Source organism: Tachyglossus aculeatus, chromosome 15 (assembly GCF_015852505.1).
Source record: "Tachyglossus aculeatus isolate mTacAcu1 chromosome 15, mTacAcu1.pri, whole genome shotgun sequence".
NCBI lineage: Eukaryota > Metazoa > Chordata > Mammalia > Monotremata > Tachyglossidae > Tachyglossus > Tachyglossus aculeatus.
Window position 1 is genome coordinate 23161227 of NC_052080.1, and position 14828 is coordinate 23176054.

Genomic DNA, 14828 nt, shown 5'->3' on the forward strand with positions numbered 1-14828 from the left:
GCACACAAGCGCTCAATAAATACGATTGATTGATTGATTGATGTGTTTGCACATATTTATTACTCTATTTATTTATTTATTTATTTTACTTGTACGTATCTATTCTATTTATTTTACTTTGTTAGTATGTTTGGTTTTGTTCTCTGTCTCCCCCTTTTAGACTGTGAGCCCACTGTTGCGTAGGGACCGTCTCTAGATGTTGCCAACTTGTACTTCCCAAGCGCTTAGTCCAGTGCTCTGCACACAGTAAGCGCTCAATAAATACGATTGATTGATTGATTGATTGATCTACATGTTGCCAACTTGTACTTCCCAAGCGCTTAGTCCAGCGCTCTGCACACAGTAAGCACTCAATAAATACGATTGATGATTGATTGATCTATATGTTGCCAACTTGTACTTCCCGAGCGCTTAGTCCAGCGCTCTGCACACAGTAAGCCCTCAATAAATACGATTGATTGATTGATCTATATGTTGCCAACTTGTACTTCCCAAGCGCTTAGTCCAGCGCTCTGCACACAGTAAGCGCTCAATAAATACGATTGATTGATTGATTGATTGATCTACATGTTGCCAACTTGTACTTCCCAAGCGCTTAGTCCAGCGCTCTGCACACAGTAAGCGCTCAATAAATACGATTGATTGATTGATCTATATGTTGCCAACTTGAACTTCCCAAGCGCTTAGTCCAGCGCTCTGCACACAGTAAGCCCTCAATAAATACGATTGTTTGATTGATCTATATGTAGCCAACTTGTACTTCCCAAGCACTTAGCCCAGCGCTCTGCACACAGTAAGCGCTCAATAAATACGATTGATGATTGATTGATCTATATGTTGCCAACTTGCACTTCCCAAGCGCTTAGTCCAGCGCTCTGCACACAGTAAGCCCTCAATTAATACGATTGATTGATTGATCTATATGTTTCCAACTTGTACTTCCCAAGCGCTTAGCCCAGCGCTCTGCACACAGTAAGCCCTTAATAAATACGATTGATTGATTGATCTAGATGTTGCCAACTTGTACTTCCCGAGCGCTTAGTCCAGTGCTCTGCACACAGTAAGCGCTCAATAAATACGATTGATCTATGTTGCCAACTTGTACTTCCCGAGCGCTTAGTCCAGCGCTCTGCACACAGTAAGCGCTCAATAAATACGATTGATTGATTGATCTATATGTTGCCAACTTGTACTTCCCAAGCGCTTAGTCCAGCGCTCTGCACACATTAAGCGCTCAATAAATACGATTGATGATTGATTGATCTATATGTTGCCAACTTGTACTTCCCAAGCGCTTAGTCCAGTGCTCTGCACACATTAAGCGCTCAATAAATACGATTGATTGATTGATTAGAGCAGTGCTTTGCACATAGTAAGGGCTTAATAAATGCCATTATTACTATTATTATTATTATTGACTGAATTGAATGAAATAATGAATGGGGTCAAGGGCTCTCTTATTAGGCATGTGGCAGGAAACACATCACTGAAGATAAAAAGGTGAAACCCTACCTCTCGTGGGCTTATTATCCAATAGGAAAAGCATTCAAAGGCGGGCAAACCATGAGGAATCACCACAACGCGGGCTGGGCCTTGGGCCATTTTTTCTCCTCATTTTTTCTCCTCGTCAGTTTACAACCTCCGAGCCCTAACATGCCTTTTTCGTTGACATCACGGTATCAAACGCCGGTAAAAAATGCTGGTATTCTTTAAAACTTTTAGACCTTTTTAAACTATTCTTTAAAACTGTCGTGTAGGAACGACGGCCCACAGAATTAAGAAGCAGCGTGGCTCGGTGGAAAGAGCCCGGGCTTTGGGGTCAGAGGTCATGGGTTCGAATCCCGGCTCCGCCCCATGTCTGCCGTGTGACCTTGGGCAAGTCACTTCGCTTCTCCGGGCCTCAGTTCCCTCATCTGTAAAATGGGGATGAAGGCTGTGAGTCCCACGTGGGACAACCTGATCGCTTTGTATCCCCCCCCAAGCGCTTAGAACAGTGCTTGGCACATAGTAAGCGCTTAACAAATGCCAACATTATTATTATTATTATTATTATTATTATTATTATTATTAACAGGGCGCTCGAAGCGTCGCCTCAATGAGGCCCTCATGGCCCCCTCACGCAGCGACAGGCTCCAGCCGCCGCTCTCTATGGTCAGTGCGGGGGGGGCCGCTCTATCCGCCGGAGGACTGCGCACTCTACGGCCGCGCGCACGTGACTCCGTTGCGTCTTCCTATTGGGTGATTCCGGGCGGAAGGGGCGGGGCGTCGGACCCGGCCCTATAAATAGCGAGGCCGCGGACGCGGACGGTCTTTTAGGGGTCGGGCTGCCGACGGAGCAAGGTGCGTCAGGGATCATTCATTCGTCCGTTCATTCATTCATGCACTCCTATTTATTGAGCGCTTACTGCGTGCAGGGCACTGTACTGAGCGCCGGGGCTCGGCCCGCCCTGCCGTGATGACTCCCCCTGAAACGTGTTAGACTGCTGAGGCGGATGATGTCATCTCCAGTCTGAGCCCGCGGCGGGCCGAGCTCCCGGGGGCGAGGTCGTGGGTTCGAGTCCTGCGGGGGACGGAGGAGCGCGGTCGTGGGTTCGAATCCCGGGGGCGAAGGCGTGTGGTCGTGGGTTCGAATCATCATCATCAGTCGTATTTATTGAGCGCTTACTATGTGCAGAGCACTGGACTAAGCGCTTGGGAAGTACAAATTGGCAACATAGAGAGACGGTCCCTACCCAACAGTGGGCTCACAGTCGAAAAGAATCCCGTGGATGAAGGAACGTAGTCATGGGTTCGAATCCTGGGGACGAATCCATCATATTTATTGAGCACTTACTGCGTGCAGAGCACTGTACTGAGCGCTTGGGAAGTACAAGCTGGCAACATAGACAGTCCCTACCCAACAGTGGGCTCACAGCGCGTGGTCGTGGGTTCGAATCCTGGGGACGAAGGCGCGCGGTCGTGGGTTCGAATTCCGGGGACGAATCAATCAATCATTTATTGAGCGCTTACTGGGTGCAGAGCACTGTACTAAGCGCTTGGGAAGTACAAGTTGGCAACGTATAGAGACAGTCCCTACCCAACAGTGGGCGCACAGCGCGTGGTCGTGGGTTCGAATCCCGGGGACGAAGGAACGTAGTCGTGGGTTCGAATCCTGGGGGGGACGAATCAATCAATCGTATTTATTGAGCGCTTACTGTGTGCAGAGCACTGTACTAGGCGCTTGGGAAGTACAGGTTGGCAACATAGAGAGACGGTCCCTACCCAACAGTGGGCTCACAGCGCGTGGTCGTGGGTTCGAATCCCGGGGACGAATCAATCAATCGTATTTAGTGAGCGCTTACTATGTGCAGAACACTGTACTAAGCGCTTGGGAAGTACAAGTTGGCAACATATAGAGACCGTCCCTACCCAACAGTGGGCTCACAGCGCGTGGTCGTGGGTTCGAATCCCGGGGACGAATCAATCGTATTGAGCGCTTACTGTACTGCAGAGCACTGTACTAAGCGCTTGGGAATACAAGTTGGCAACATAGACAGTCCCTACCCAACAGTGGGCTCACAGGGCGTGGTCGTGGGTTCGAATCCCGGGGACGAATCAATCAATCGTATTTATTGAGCGCTTACTGGTTGCAGAGCAGTGTATTAAGCGCTTGGGAATACAAGTTGGCAACATATAAAGACGGTCCCTACCCAACAGTGGACTCACAGTGCGTGGCCGTGGGTTCGAATACCGCGGACGAAGGAACGTAGTCATGGGTTCGAATGCCGGGGACGAATCAATCAATCGTATTTTGTGAGCGCTTACTACGTGCAGAACACTGTACTAAGCAATTGGAAAGTACAAGTTGGCAATATAGAGGCAGTCCCTACCCAACAGTGGGCTCACAGCGCGTGGTCGTGGGTTCGAATCCCGGGGACGAAGGAGCGTGGTCATGGGTTCGAATGCCGGGGACGAATCAATCGTATTTATTGAGCGCTTACTGTGTGCACAGCACTGTACTAAGCGCTTGGGAAGTACAAGGTGGCAACATAGACGGTCCCTACCCAACAGTGGGCTCACAGCGCGTGGTCGTGGGTTCGAATGCTGGGGACGAAGGAACGTAGTCATGAGTTCGAATCCTGGGGCGGCGAATCAATCAATCGTATTGAGCGCTTACTGTGTGCAGAGCACTGTACTAAGCGCTTGGGAAGTACAAGTTGGCAACAGAGAGACGGTCCCTACCCAACAGTGGGCTCACAGCGCGTGGTCGTGGGTTCGAATCCCGCAGACGAGAGAGCGCGGTCATGGGTTAGAGAAGCAGCGTGGCCCAGTGGAAAGAGCACGGGCTTTGCAGTCAGGTCATGGGTTCAAATTCCGGCTCTGCCAATTGTCAGCTGTGTGACCTCGGGCAAGTCACTTTTTTGTGCCTCAGTTCCCTCATCTGTAAAATGGGGATTAAGACTGAACCCCCCCGTGGGACACCCTGATCACCTTGTAACCTCCCCAGCGCTTAGAACAAGGCTTTGCACGTTGTAAGCGCTTAACAAATACAATCATTATTATTATTACGAAGGAGCGTGATCATGGGTTCGAATCCCCACTCCGCCACTTGTCAGGTGCGTGGCTTTGGGCAACTCACTTCTCTGGGTCTCAGTACCCTCATCTGGAAAATGGGGATGAAGACTGAGCCCCACGTGGAATAACACGATCACCTTATATCCCTCCAGCACTTGGAATAATAATGATGGCATTTATTAAGCCCTTGCTGTATACTAAGCGCTGGGGAGGTTACAAGGTGATCAGGTCCCACGGGGGGGCTCACAGTCTTCATCCCCATCTCCCAGTTGAGGTAACTGAGGCCCAGCGAAGTTGTGACTTGACCAAAATTACACTTCTGACTCCAAAGCCCGGGCTCTTTCCACTGAGCCACGCTGCTTCAGTGCTGGGCACATAATAAGCGCTTAAGAAACACCATTATTATGGCAGCCCTGGGGACCAGATTGGGTATGGGACTCGTTTCTCACCTCTTTCTTGTTTTTGCAGCTCCTCATGGACTGGACAGGTCTACGGCAGCCTCGTTCCGCCCACCTTGGGACAGGGAGATCAGCTTTGGAAAAACTGCTAATAAAAGTGTTTTTTTTTTTTTTAAAAAAAAAGGTCTGTGCGTTTTGTTTTATTCGGGTGCACTGTCTTTGAACCCGTGAAACGCCTCCTCAGTGGCTTGATGGGCTACGCAGCAGTGCTAGATTATGAGCTTGTTTATAACTGGGGCTGCTTGGTCGAACCCAAGTGGCTCTTTTAAGAACAAGTGACATTTGAGCAGAAGAAACCTTGGCAGGTTCTACTTGAACCTTAAAGTGCAGTTGGGCTCCGCTGGGAGCAATGTCCTAGGTTGGGGGCATAATAGCACAATGTTTGGGGAAGGAATTACTTCTAACCCCCGTCCAATAGCACTTTCCAAGTAGCTAGCATTGGGAGAAAGCAGCAACAGAAAAACAGATCTTCACCTCCAGCCCTTATCTTGTATTTTCTCCTGCCTTCAAAACATCTCTACTTGGGATGCCTCCTGTATCAGCCTCATTGCTGACCTCCCTTCTGCCTCCTCTCTCCTTACACCCGTCCATGCTTCACTCTGCTGCCTGGATCACTTCTACAGGCCATATTTCCCCACTTGAGAACCTCCAGTGGTTGCCCATCCAAGTCCTTACCATAGGTTTTAAAACACTCCATTTGCCTTGTCCCCCATCCCATTCATTCAATCGTGTTTGGTGTGCGTGGAGCACTGTGAAGTAGCATGGCATAGCCATGGGCTCTAATTCCAGCTCTGCTAGTTGTCTGCTGTGACTTTGGGCAAGTTACTTCATCTGTAAAATGGGGATCAAGACTGAGCCCCAATGGGGCAGGGACTATATCCACCCCAGGGGCTTAGTACGCCTACCTGGTACAGAGTAAGCACTTAAATACCATCATCACTGTTGGGAGTGCAGTACAATAAACACACATTCTGTTTTTCTCTCCTGCCTCCTCCAACCCAGCCTGCACACTTAACTCATCTAATGCCAACCTACTCACTGAACCTCCATCTCCATCACTGCCCAACCCAATTAGCTCGTATCCACCCCAGCACTTAGTACTTTGCATGGCACACAGCACACCTTTAAATACCACAATTACTACTACCTTACTGCAGATTTATCACCCACAACCCCCCCTCAAAGATGAAGCATCCTCCCTCTTCACATCCAGCAATTTATCTCCCCACTTTCAAAGCCTTATAGTAGGTACATCCCCAAGAGGCCTTCCCTTTTCCCACTCCCTTCTGTATCACTGATTTGCTCCCTTTATTCACCCTCCCTCAGCCCCACAGCACTTAATATCTGTAATTTATTATCAATGTCTGCCAAACCCTCAACTGCAAGCTTGTGGTCAGGGAATGTGTGTTATACTGTACTCTCCAAAGCACTTAGTGCAGTGCTCAGCACACGGTGCTCAATAAATGATTGAAAGCTGGAGGATGAAATGAAAATTCATTTTGGGGGGAAAAAACCATTAAATTTGTTGCAGCAGGAACTACTCTGTTTTGACACTGCCACCCTTCAAGGAATTGTAAAATACACATTCGACCCCAACAGCATTTCCAATTACACAGCCGCCTGCTCAGGGCTGCCCGCACCAATTTTACCATAAAGTTAAGATTTACCAGTTCTTCAAAACAGCTCAAAGATACAAGTGACCAATCCTCCAGGGCCCCTGAAAAAACAATAAGGGACAATATGCACATTGCATCCCATCTGCTTTTATTGAAACACTTGTCTAAACAGTTATGTAAAAATAACTTAGATGCTGTTAACATTAGACAAGAAATTTATTTTGTAAAACAAATGCAAGCGGATTGTAATTCCTTACATACTATCTTGATTTAAGTGCAATAGGATACCTTCATGTGTAATCCTACACACTAGTGCATCTAAGTTCTTTGACTTTAGTTATTGCACAAATATTAAATCATAAAGATCCTGTGAACGAGACATGCGGCTTCTGTGAAAGGCAAAGGGTGCCGACATAATGAAAAATAACAGTACACAAACTGGAATGGTCAAATATAAATTTAGTCAAATATAATATTGCAATTGAAAGTAACCAAAAATAAGTGTTCAAATATTTCTTTCAATATATTAAATGCTTTTTATGCTTTAGGCAAGGTGCTGTTTAAAAAACCTTCACTATTAGCTTTGTCTAGACATGGTAAATTATCAAAAGTTGCACAAAGTAATGTCGATTTGCCTCGAATGCAGCTTTTGAACACAATACAAAAAAACTCCCCCCAAATTACTTTAAAGCAAATGATACAATTAAAGGGAGCCTAAACCTCCCCTTATTTGTAAACTAAACATTCTGACACAGATGCACAAATAAAATTGGCAACACTGAGCATCAGAAGAAAAAGTCACAAATGTGCATGATCAGATACATAGTGTTTCCAAGAATTCTGCAAACTTTTGGTCTTGAATTTTACAACAGGATAAGTAACAGCTTCTTTCCATTTTGGCCACTATTTGGAAATGGAAACTGTTCTTAACATTATCGTGGACCAGTTTACATAAGCATAAATTTCAATAAGCATTTTAACTCCTATATAAAACTTCCAGAAATAAAATCATGGCTGGGAAATCATTAAAGAGACCCACAGGATTGTCCCACTCCCCTTCGGCCTCTACTGAGAAGGCTCCGCCGACAAGTGTGACAATTTATTATTTCTGGACAGTGTGTGCGGTGTTAGACATTTTCACGTGTGCTCATGTCTCACAAACATTCAGGACTAGTCACAAACCACGGTGATTGTACCTCACTGGCAAAAGGCTTGGTATCTATCGTATTTACTGAGCGGTGTGTGCGGAGCACTGTACTTGGCTTGGTATGGTCTGATCTCATGGCTTTGCCTAAGTGTTTCACAAAACCCTACCATTCCCACCCCCAACAGATAGTGTGTAAAGTGTTTTTTGTATGTAGTATGGCTACTTGCTTCCAAAATGCACTAGTTAGTATGAAAAAAAAAAACAATGCATATCCTCTTTTCTGCATCCAGTGAAATCATTCACTCAATACTCCCGTCTGATTTACATTCTTTCGGGAGAGCGGTGGGCTGAGATTGCACAACGTCGCCCGCTTGGCCACAGGAGTGGAAAAAAAAGGTTTAACTAGGCACCTCTAGCTGTCAGAGGAAAAGCGATAGGATAGGGAGGATAGAGCTTTCGAGTGGACAACTTTCCTCTCGTACTTTAGCTCAATTGGCCACAGGAGTGGAAAAAAAAGGTTTAACTAGGCACCTCTAGCTGTCAGAGGAAAAGCAATAGAAGAGGGAGGATAGAGCTTTCAAGTGGACAACTTTCCTCTTGTACTTTAGCTCAATTGTAAAGTACAAGGTGGCCGTTCCTCGCCACCAAAGTAACATCTCTAGTGGAATGAGGATGACACATCCCATATTTTGGGATCCTTAAACTTATGATCTATCGTGATCAGCTTCCCTCATTCACCTTTGCCAACCGTCAAAGCTCGACAGCGGCTAATCCATCCGCTTGAAACCTGAAGGCCTGCTGTGGTGGAACAGGTAAGCAGAGCAAAGGGATGACAGCAGCAGTCCTCCTTGGGGAAGCAAAACCTGTGGCCCAAGTTAAGGAAAAGACTACGACACAGAGCAAAGAGAACTAAAAACCTAGAAATCAAATTTCATTTAATACTGTAGACGGCAAGTCTTCACATTCACAGTTGTTCAGCAGCCTCCGGGAGCGGCTCTTTGAACGGACAGGCAGCAGAGCGAGGATCCATGGCCGAGTGCATTACAGGGAGATAAACATCATCCATGTTTGGCATGACAAAAACTTTCTGCAAAATTCATATTAAAAGGAGAAATTACACATCCTCCCTGCTGAAGCCCCAGGCAGAATAGCTATTTGACTCCCCACAAACCTCAGCACGTTCACTGAGAGGTGAGCAAACCAGAGCGGGCAAGTAGTTTCTAACCCTGTCCTGCACAGATCCTTTCTGGTATATTATGTTCACTTTTGGTCTTAAGCATTCAAAAAGATGCAGAAAAATCGGAGAGGTTACAGAAAAGTAGCTAAAGAGGCAAACGGGGCCCAGAAAAAAAGGGTTAGAGAAAGAGATTATTTAACCTAGAGGAGAGAAAACTGAGTGACTTCAGTGTCTAATAATATAGAGAAAGGTTTCATGAGTATATAGTATATATTTGTCTCTATACATATAGCATATAGTATAGAGAAAGGTTTCCCCCTTCCAAACAGTGAGCTCGTTGTTGGGTAGGGACCGTCTCTATATGTTCCCGACTTGTAATAATAATAATAATAATAACGGCAATTGTTAAGCGCTTACTATGTGCAAAGCACTGTTCTAAGCGTGGGGGGGATCCAACGTGATCAGGTTGTCCCACGTGGGGCTCACAGTCAATCCCCATTTTCCAGATGAGGGGAACTGAGGCTCAGAGAAATGAAGTGACTTGCCCAAGGTCACACAGCAGACGTGTGGGGGAGCCGGAATTCGAACCCAAGACCTCTGACTCCAAAGCCCGGGCTCTTTCCACTGAGCCACGCTGCTTCTCTTCCCAAGCACTGAGTACATTGCTCTGCACACAGTAAGTGCTCAATAAATACGACTGAATGAATGAATGAGGAGGGCCCTATTCAGTTCTTCATGCTCTCAGAGACCTGCACAAAATGACAGGCTCAAATTACAACAAAAGAAGTTTCTTTTAGTAGGAGAAAAAACTGTTGAACTCTCAGAGATACGAAACACCAGAACAACTACTCAGAGGGCTTGTCGTCTCTGTCCCTGGAGACCTTTAACAAAATTCACCATTTCACCCCTCTCTATTGCAGTAAGTAGAAGACCTCATTACCACATTTAACACCACAGAAACTAGTCTAATAAACAAGCTCAAATTAGTATTTTCCTCATTGGCCTTAAAGCTGCAGGATCCATGTCTAAGTATTGGACAGGGAACTTGTCCACCAACTCTGTTCTACTGTACTCTCTCGAGCGCTCAATAAAGACAACTGATTGACTCTGGCCAAAGATGCTCTGCTTAGAAAAGAGCAAGAGAAGGTTCATTAGTAATTCTCTAATGTAGATAACCAGAATCCTTCCGTGATCGTCAGCTAGCCAGCCTCCACTCCATGAGCAAGACCCAGGTAGAGGCCTACAGTGAACACATACTTCCTGATCATCTAGACTGGCAGATCTCTATTTTAAGGCTGAAGAGTGGAATATTTATTAAGCTTTCCTTTTATTTTTCCCCCATTAATCCCTAAAAGTGTTTGTTTTTACTAAACACCAGGAAACAGAACATACTTGAAACTCTTGCTCCAGTTTCTTCTCTATCCATTCAGTCACATGGACTAAAGTCACTTCTCTCTCCCCAAGTTTTGGCCGAGCTTTCAGTTCCACATGCGGCGGCTTTCGGAAACCATACCTTTCAGGGAAATAAAGATAAGTTAAAAGGCGCATATTCCTTCAGAAGCTAATACCTGTCAGTCTCACCCTTATAGGTCCTACTATTTTGTTTTGAAACGTTTCTTTTTTTTGCCGTAACTGAGCCACAGATACCATTACTATTGCTCCTAAACCAAAATCACCTCAAACAATTGCTTAAAATCCCTTACTGCCAGGAGAACACAGCCTAGCTCACCAAAAATCTGCTTTTCTGGTTTATTAAATGCGTTCAAAACAGACGACTCTTCCTCCGAATAAAGTGAAGTCCTCCAACAATGACCGCTAAGTTACATTAAAGAGAACCTTTGAAAAATATTTTCATATTCCTAGGCTTGAAGAATAGTGACTTTTCAGCTGCCTATGGGAGAGGAAAAAGACAACTGAATATGTTTTTATTATAACAACAATAATAATTGTGGTATCCGTTAAGCGCCTACTGTGTGTCAAGCACAACACTAAGTGCTGGGCAGGAACACCCAAGGTTCACAGTCTAAGTGCGAGGGAGAACAGGTGCCAAGTATGGGTGGTATCGACGACATCTGCAGATCAGGAACGGTTGCTCCAAATCCCGTGTCCTTTCCTCGTCTCCGTCCCACCCGCTAACCAGCCTGCCGCCCCTCCCTCCCATCCCATGTCTGCAACGGATATCATCCTGTCAGGAAAACCGGCTTCCATAACAGATGCTCAAGAAGCTTTCTACGGTAAGACACACCATATTCGGTCAGTTGGCGGGGGCGGAATGTTGACGGCCAGGGTTCCTTTACACTCTTGAACTTCGACCGTTAGCAGCAGCGGCGTATTGGAGACTTCTTCGATCTTCTTTTTAATGAACTCCGTCTCAGTTGCCTTTTGAAAGTATTTTGACTTGGTGATTTTATCTACAAATCTCATTATCTTACTGGTTCGGTGACCTCCAACATACCTTCAAATTCAGATCACAGAGAGTATTACTAGACACATAACTTGATCCCTCCAGAAAGTCACGAGATTTTGAAGGGGGTATTGGGGAGTATATGAATGCACTATATTCCAGCTTACGTATATAGATACAAACTAAGACTCAGGTGTAATATGACATCATATATCAGCTCTGGACTGACACTTTATTTCATCTCTATGACTATTAGCTAGCAACGTTACAAATTTACTCTTCTTTCTCCCCTCACGTTCTGTCAGACAAGCAGGATGCACGGAAGTAAATGTCCCAAAGAACAAGTCTCAGTTAAAGTAGTCAGAGTCACCATCTAGAAGCAGCGTGGCTCAGTGGAAAGAGCTCGGGCTTTGGAGTCAGAGGTCATGGGTTCAAATCCCAGCTCCGCCACTTGGCAGCTGTGTGACTTTGGGCAAGTCACTTCACTTCTCTGGGCCTCAGGTCCCTCATCTGGAAAATGGGGATTAAGTCTGTGAGCCCCACGTGGGACAACTTGATTACCTTGTATCTACCCCAGCGCTTAGAACAGTGCTTTGCACATAGTAAGCGCTTAATAAATGCCATTATTATTATTATTATTATTATCTACCTATGACTTTAGAGGCCGTGGACAATTTGAAGCCAGGGTATTTTTTTTTTTTTTCTGGGGATGACTCTTAGGACCCCAAAACTAAATCCTGTTAGGCTTATATGCAAGTTGAATTTCTCACGTGTCAACTAAATTTTAGTACTTCATTCCTTATCTGGATCAAGAAGAGAGATGCTTCATGAGGAGAGTACTTAAAGCAAACCTAAAATTTGCTTCTGCTAAAATCCTTCGGGTTTTAGCTTGGGACCTAAGCCAGCCCTAAGTGGAATTAGCAACATGTAGGCATACAAGAAGATTACGAGCAACAGGGATGTCCTAAAGAATGAAAAGAAAAGCCAAATGTTGGCAATCAGTGCAAAAAAAACTCATGCCAAGTACCTGAAGATTTCAGACTTCTAACTTCTAGATCAATCTATTGAGTTCTCATTGTGTGCAGAGTACTGCATTAAGTGCTTGGGAGACTACGATAAAGTTGGTAGCCAAAACCTTTGCCCACGAAGAGCTTACAACTCTACAAAGAGAGACAGACAGTGAGATTCTACTCTTCATTATAAATAAGATCCCAGAAGTTAACTGGCTGTTCACTTTCCTGCACGCCAAATGTTTTACAAGTTACGTGCAGGAAACCTGCACTCCCTCTTAAGGGCCTTTGGGAAAGAGATAAACAGGAACTGGGCCTAAAATCCATAAAGCCATTGCCACTTGGACAAAGCTCCCACAAGGGAATACTATAATAATAATTGGCTTTTGTTAAGTGCTTGCTATGTGCCAGGTACTGTACTAAGCGCTGGATTTAGACTGGTCCCAAACTAAAGCCAGGGGAATTAAGTGGAAGCAACCTTTGTGGTCTGCAGTGAAGGAAACCACAGGCAAGCAACATTTGGTTAGCCGTTTCTGCCTCCTTGTTGGGTAACAAGGAGAAAAAATTACAGGGACTAAATTGACAAAGTTATATTTTGCATTAACCACCTGGGGGAGACATTACATAACCAGTTTAGTGAAAGGGATAAAAATGATCCAAAGACTGCATATTTAATAATAATAATAATAATGATGGCATTTGTTAAGCGCTTACTATGTGCAAAGCACTGTTCTAAGCGCTGGGGAAATACAAGGTGAACAGGTTGTCCCACGTGGGGCTCACAGTCTTAATCCCCATTTCACAGATGAGGTAACAGGCTCAGAGAAGTTAAGTGACGTGCCCAAGATCACACAGCAGACAGGTGGCGGAGCCGGGATTCGAACCCATGACCTCTGACTCCAAAGCCCGGGCTCTTTCCACCGAGCCACGCTGATTCTCAGCGATTTAAGTAAGATCAAGCCACCGAATAGTGAAGGGTTATATACTTAACCCTGGAAGAGTTGTGTTTTTTATTCATTTATTTTTTTAATTCTGCAGGAGGTTTTCTCCTACTTACCCTTCAGCTCCAGGAGCGAAGGGTTTATCGCCTGTGGTCACTTCTGGGGCATCATCTTCATCGGAGGAGCCGGCGCTGGAAGACTCCTCATCGCTGTCGGCGAGACAATAAGCCCTCGGCCTGGATCTGTTCGAGAAAAAGGATCACAACTTCCCACTGTGAACTTCTCAGCTTGGTCAAAGTGAAAAATAATGGCCTAGCAAGAGACATAAATTCAATGCCATGCTGGATGATAATCGTTATTTTTCCTAAAGCTATCCTACCCACGCTATCACCCAAGACAGAGTAGTTGCCAAATCCTTGAAACTGACTTTTCAAAACCCAATTTCTAGTCTGCTATTCCATATTAATGTGGTACATAGGGCCACAAGATTTACTCTGCATGCAGTACAGGACAAACGACAGGTAAATGTTTTCTATACAACAATGCGATGACCTCATCAGAAGTTGCCAGGCCTATGAAGAAGGTTAGTAGTTAATGTTCTATTCAGGAGTTAAATGTGAGAATGGCATGGTGTCAGAGGTGAGATGATAACGCATTTTATCTTGTACTGGACACATGAGTTCCTACCAAATGACTACAGGGAAATTTTCTGCAAGGGCACTGCTTCCAGAGGAGTTAAACTGCCAAGAATTTAAGGAGTCTCTTGGCTCAAAGGGACTTCTTCCACATGACCCTGGTTTTTCACGTACCCTAGGGGCCCCGGCCTTCACACCTTCCGAGGCACTGCCTAAGAGGGAAGGAGCACAAAAGGCACGGAATCCAAAGTACAAATGTCAGAGGATGCCACAAATGTCTTGGAGTGGCTTCATATTGCTTTCCAAGGGAGGTGGGAATTTAAGACTGACTTTTTTCATACCAAAAAAACCACTTGTGGGAACTGTGGGGAACAGTGTCTTCTTAAATAGGATGGGATCCAGAGGACCTGGGTTCTAGTCCCTGCTCTGACACTTGCCTTCTGTGTGACCTTGGGTATGTGGCTTAACTTCTCTGTGTCTCAGTTTCCTCAGTTGTAAAACAGGGATTTAGTACTTGTCCTCCCTCCGCCCTCTTTAGGCTGTGAGCCTGTTGAGGGACAGGAACTGTGTCTGACCTCATCATCATCAATCGTATTTATTGAGCGCTTACTATGTGCAGAGCACTGTACTAAGCGCTTGGGAAGTACAAATTGGCAACATATAGAGACAGTCCCTACCCAACAGTGGGCTCACAGTCTAAAAGGGGGAGACAGAGAACAAAACCAAACAGACTAACAAAATAAAATACATAGAATAGATATGTACAAGTAAAATAAATAAATACTGACCTGACTAGCTTGTCTCTACCGCAGTGCTCAGGACAGTACTTAACACACAGTAGGACTGTGAGCCCACTGTTGGGTAGGGACTGTCTCTACATGTTGCC

General features: G+C 45.4%; 1 protein-coding gene and 2 non-coding genes across 3 annotated transcripts in view; 2 read left to right on the top strand and 1 right to left on the bottom strand.

Moving 5' to 3' along the window:
* The first annotated feature begins 2449 nt into the window (after window positions 1-2449).
* On the top strand, window positions 2450-2515 carry LOC119937877. Its single transcript, XR_005454249.1, has one exon. It is a non-coding gene; the product is annotated as a small nucleolar RNA SNORD104 (small nucleolar RNA).
* A 2645-nt stretch (window positions 2516-5160) lies between these two features.
* On the top strand, window positions 5161-5296 carry LOC119937878. The gene has a single exon (XR_005454250.1). It is a non-coding gene; the product is annotated as a small nucleolar RNA SNORA50 (small nucleolar RNA).
* Window positions 5297-6755: 1459 nt separating this feature from the next.
* The window catches only part of TEX2 (testis expressed 2), a 77648-nt gene continuing 69575 nt past the window's right edge, over window positions 6756-14828 (bottom strand). Inside the window, exons 9-12 of the mRNA XM_038757015.1 lie at window positions 13424-13549; window positions 11198-11407; window positions 10345-10465; window positions 6756-8862 (exon numbers count right to left, since the gene is read on the bottom strand). Coding sequence (XP_038612943.1) covers window positions 8740-8862; window positions 10345-10465; window positions 11198-11407; window positions 13424-13549 — 580 coding nt within the window. The 3' untranslated portion in view covers window positions 6756-8739. The remainder of the gene's footprint in view (window positions 8863-10344; window positions 10466-11197; window positions 11408-13423; window positions 13550-14828) is intronic.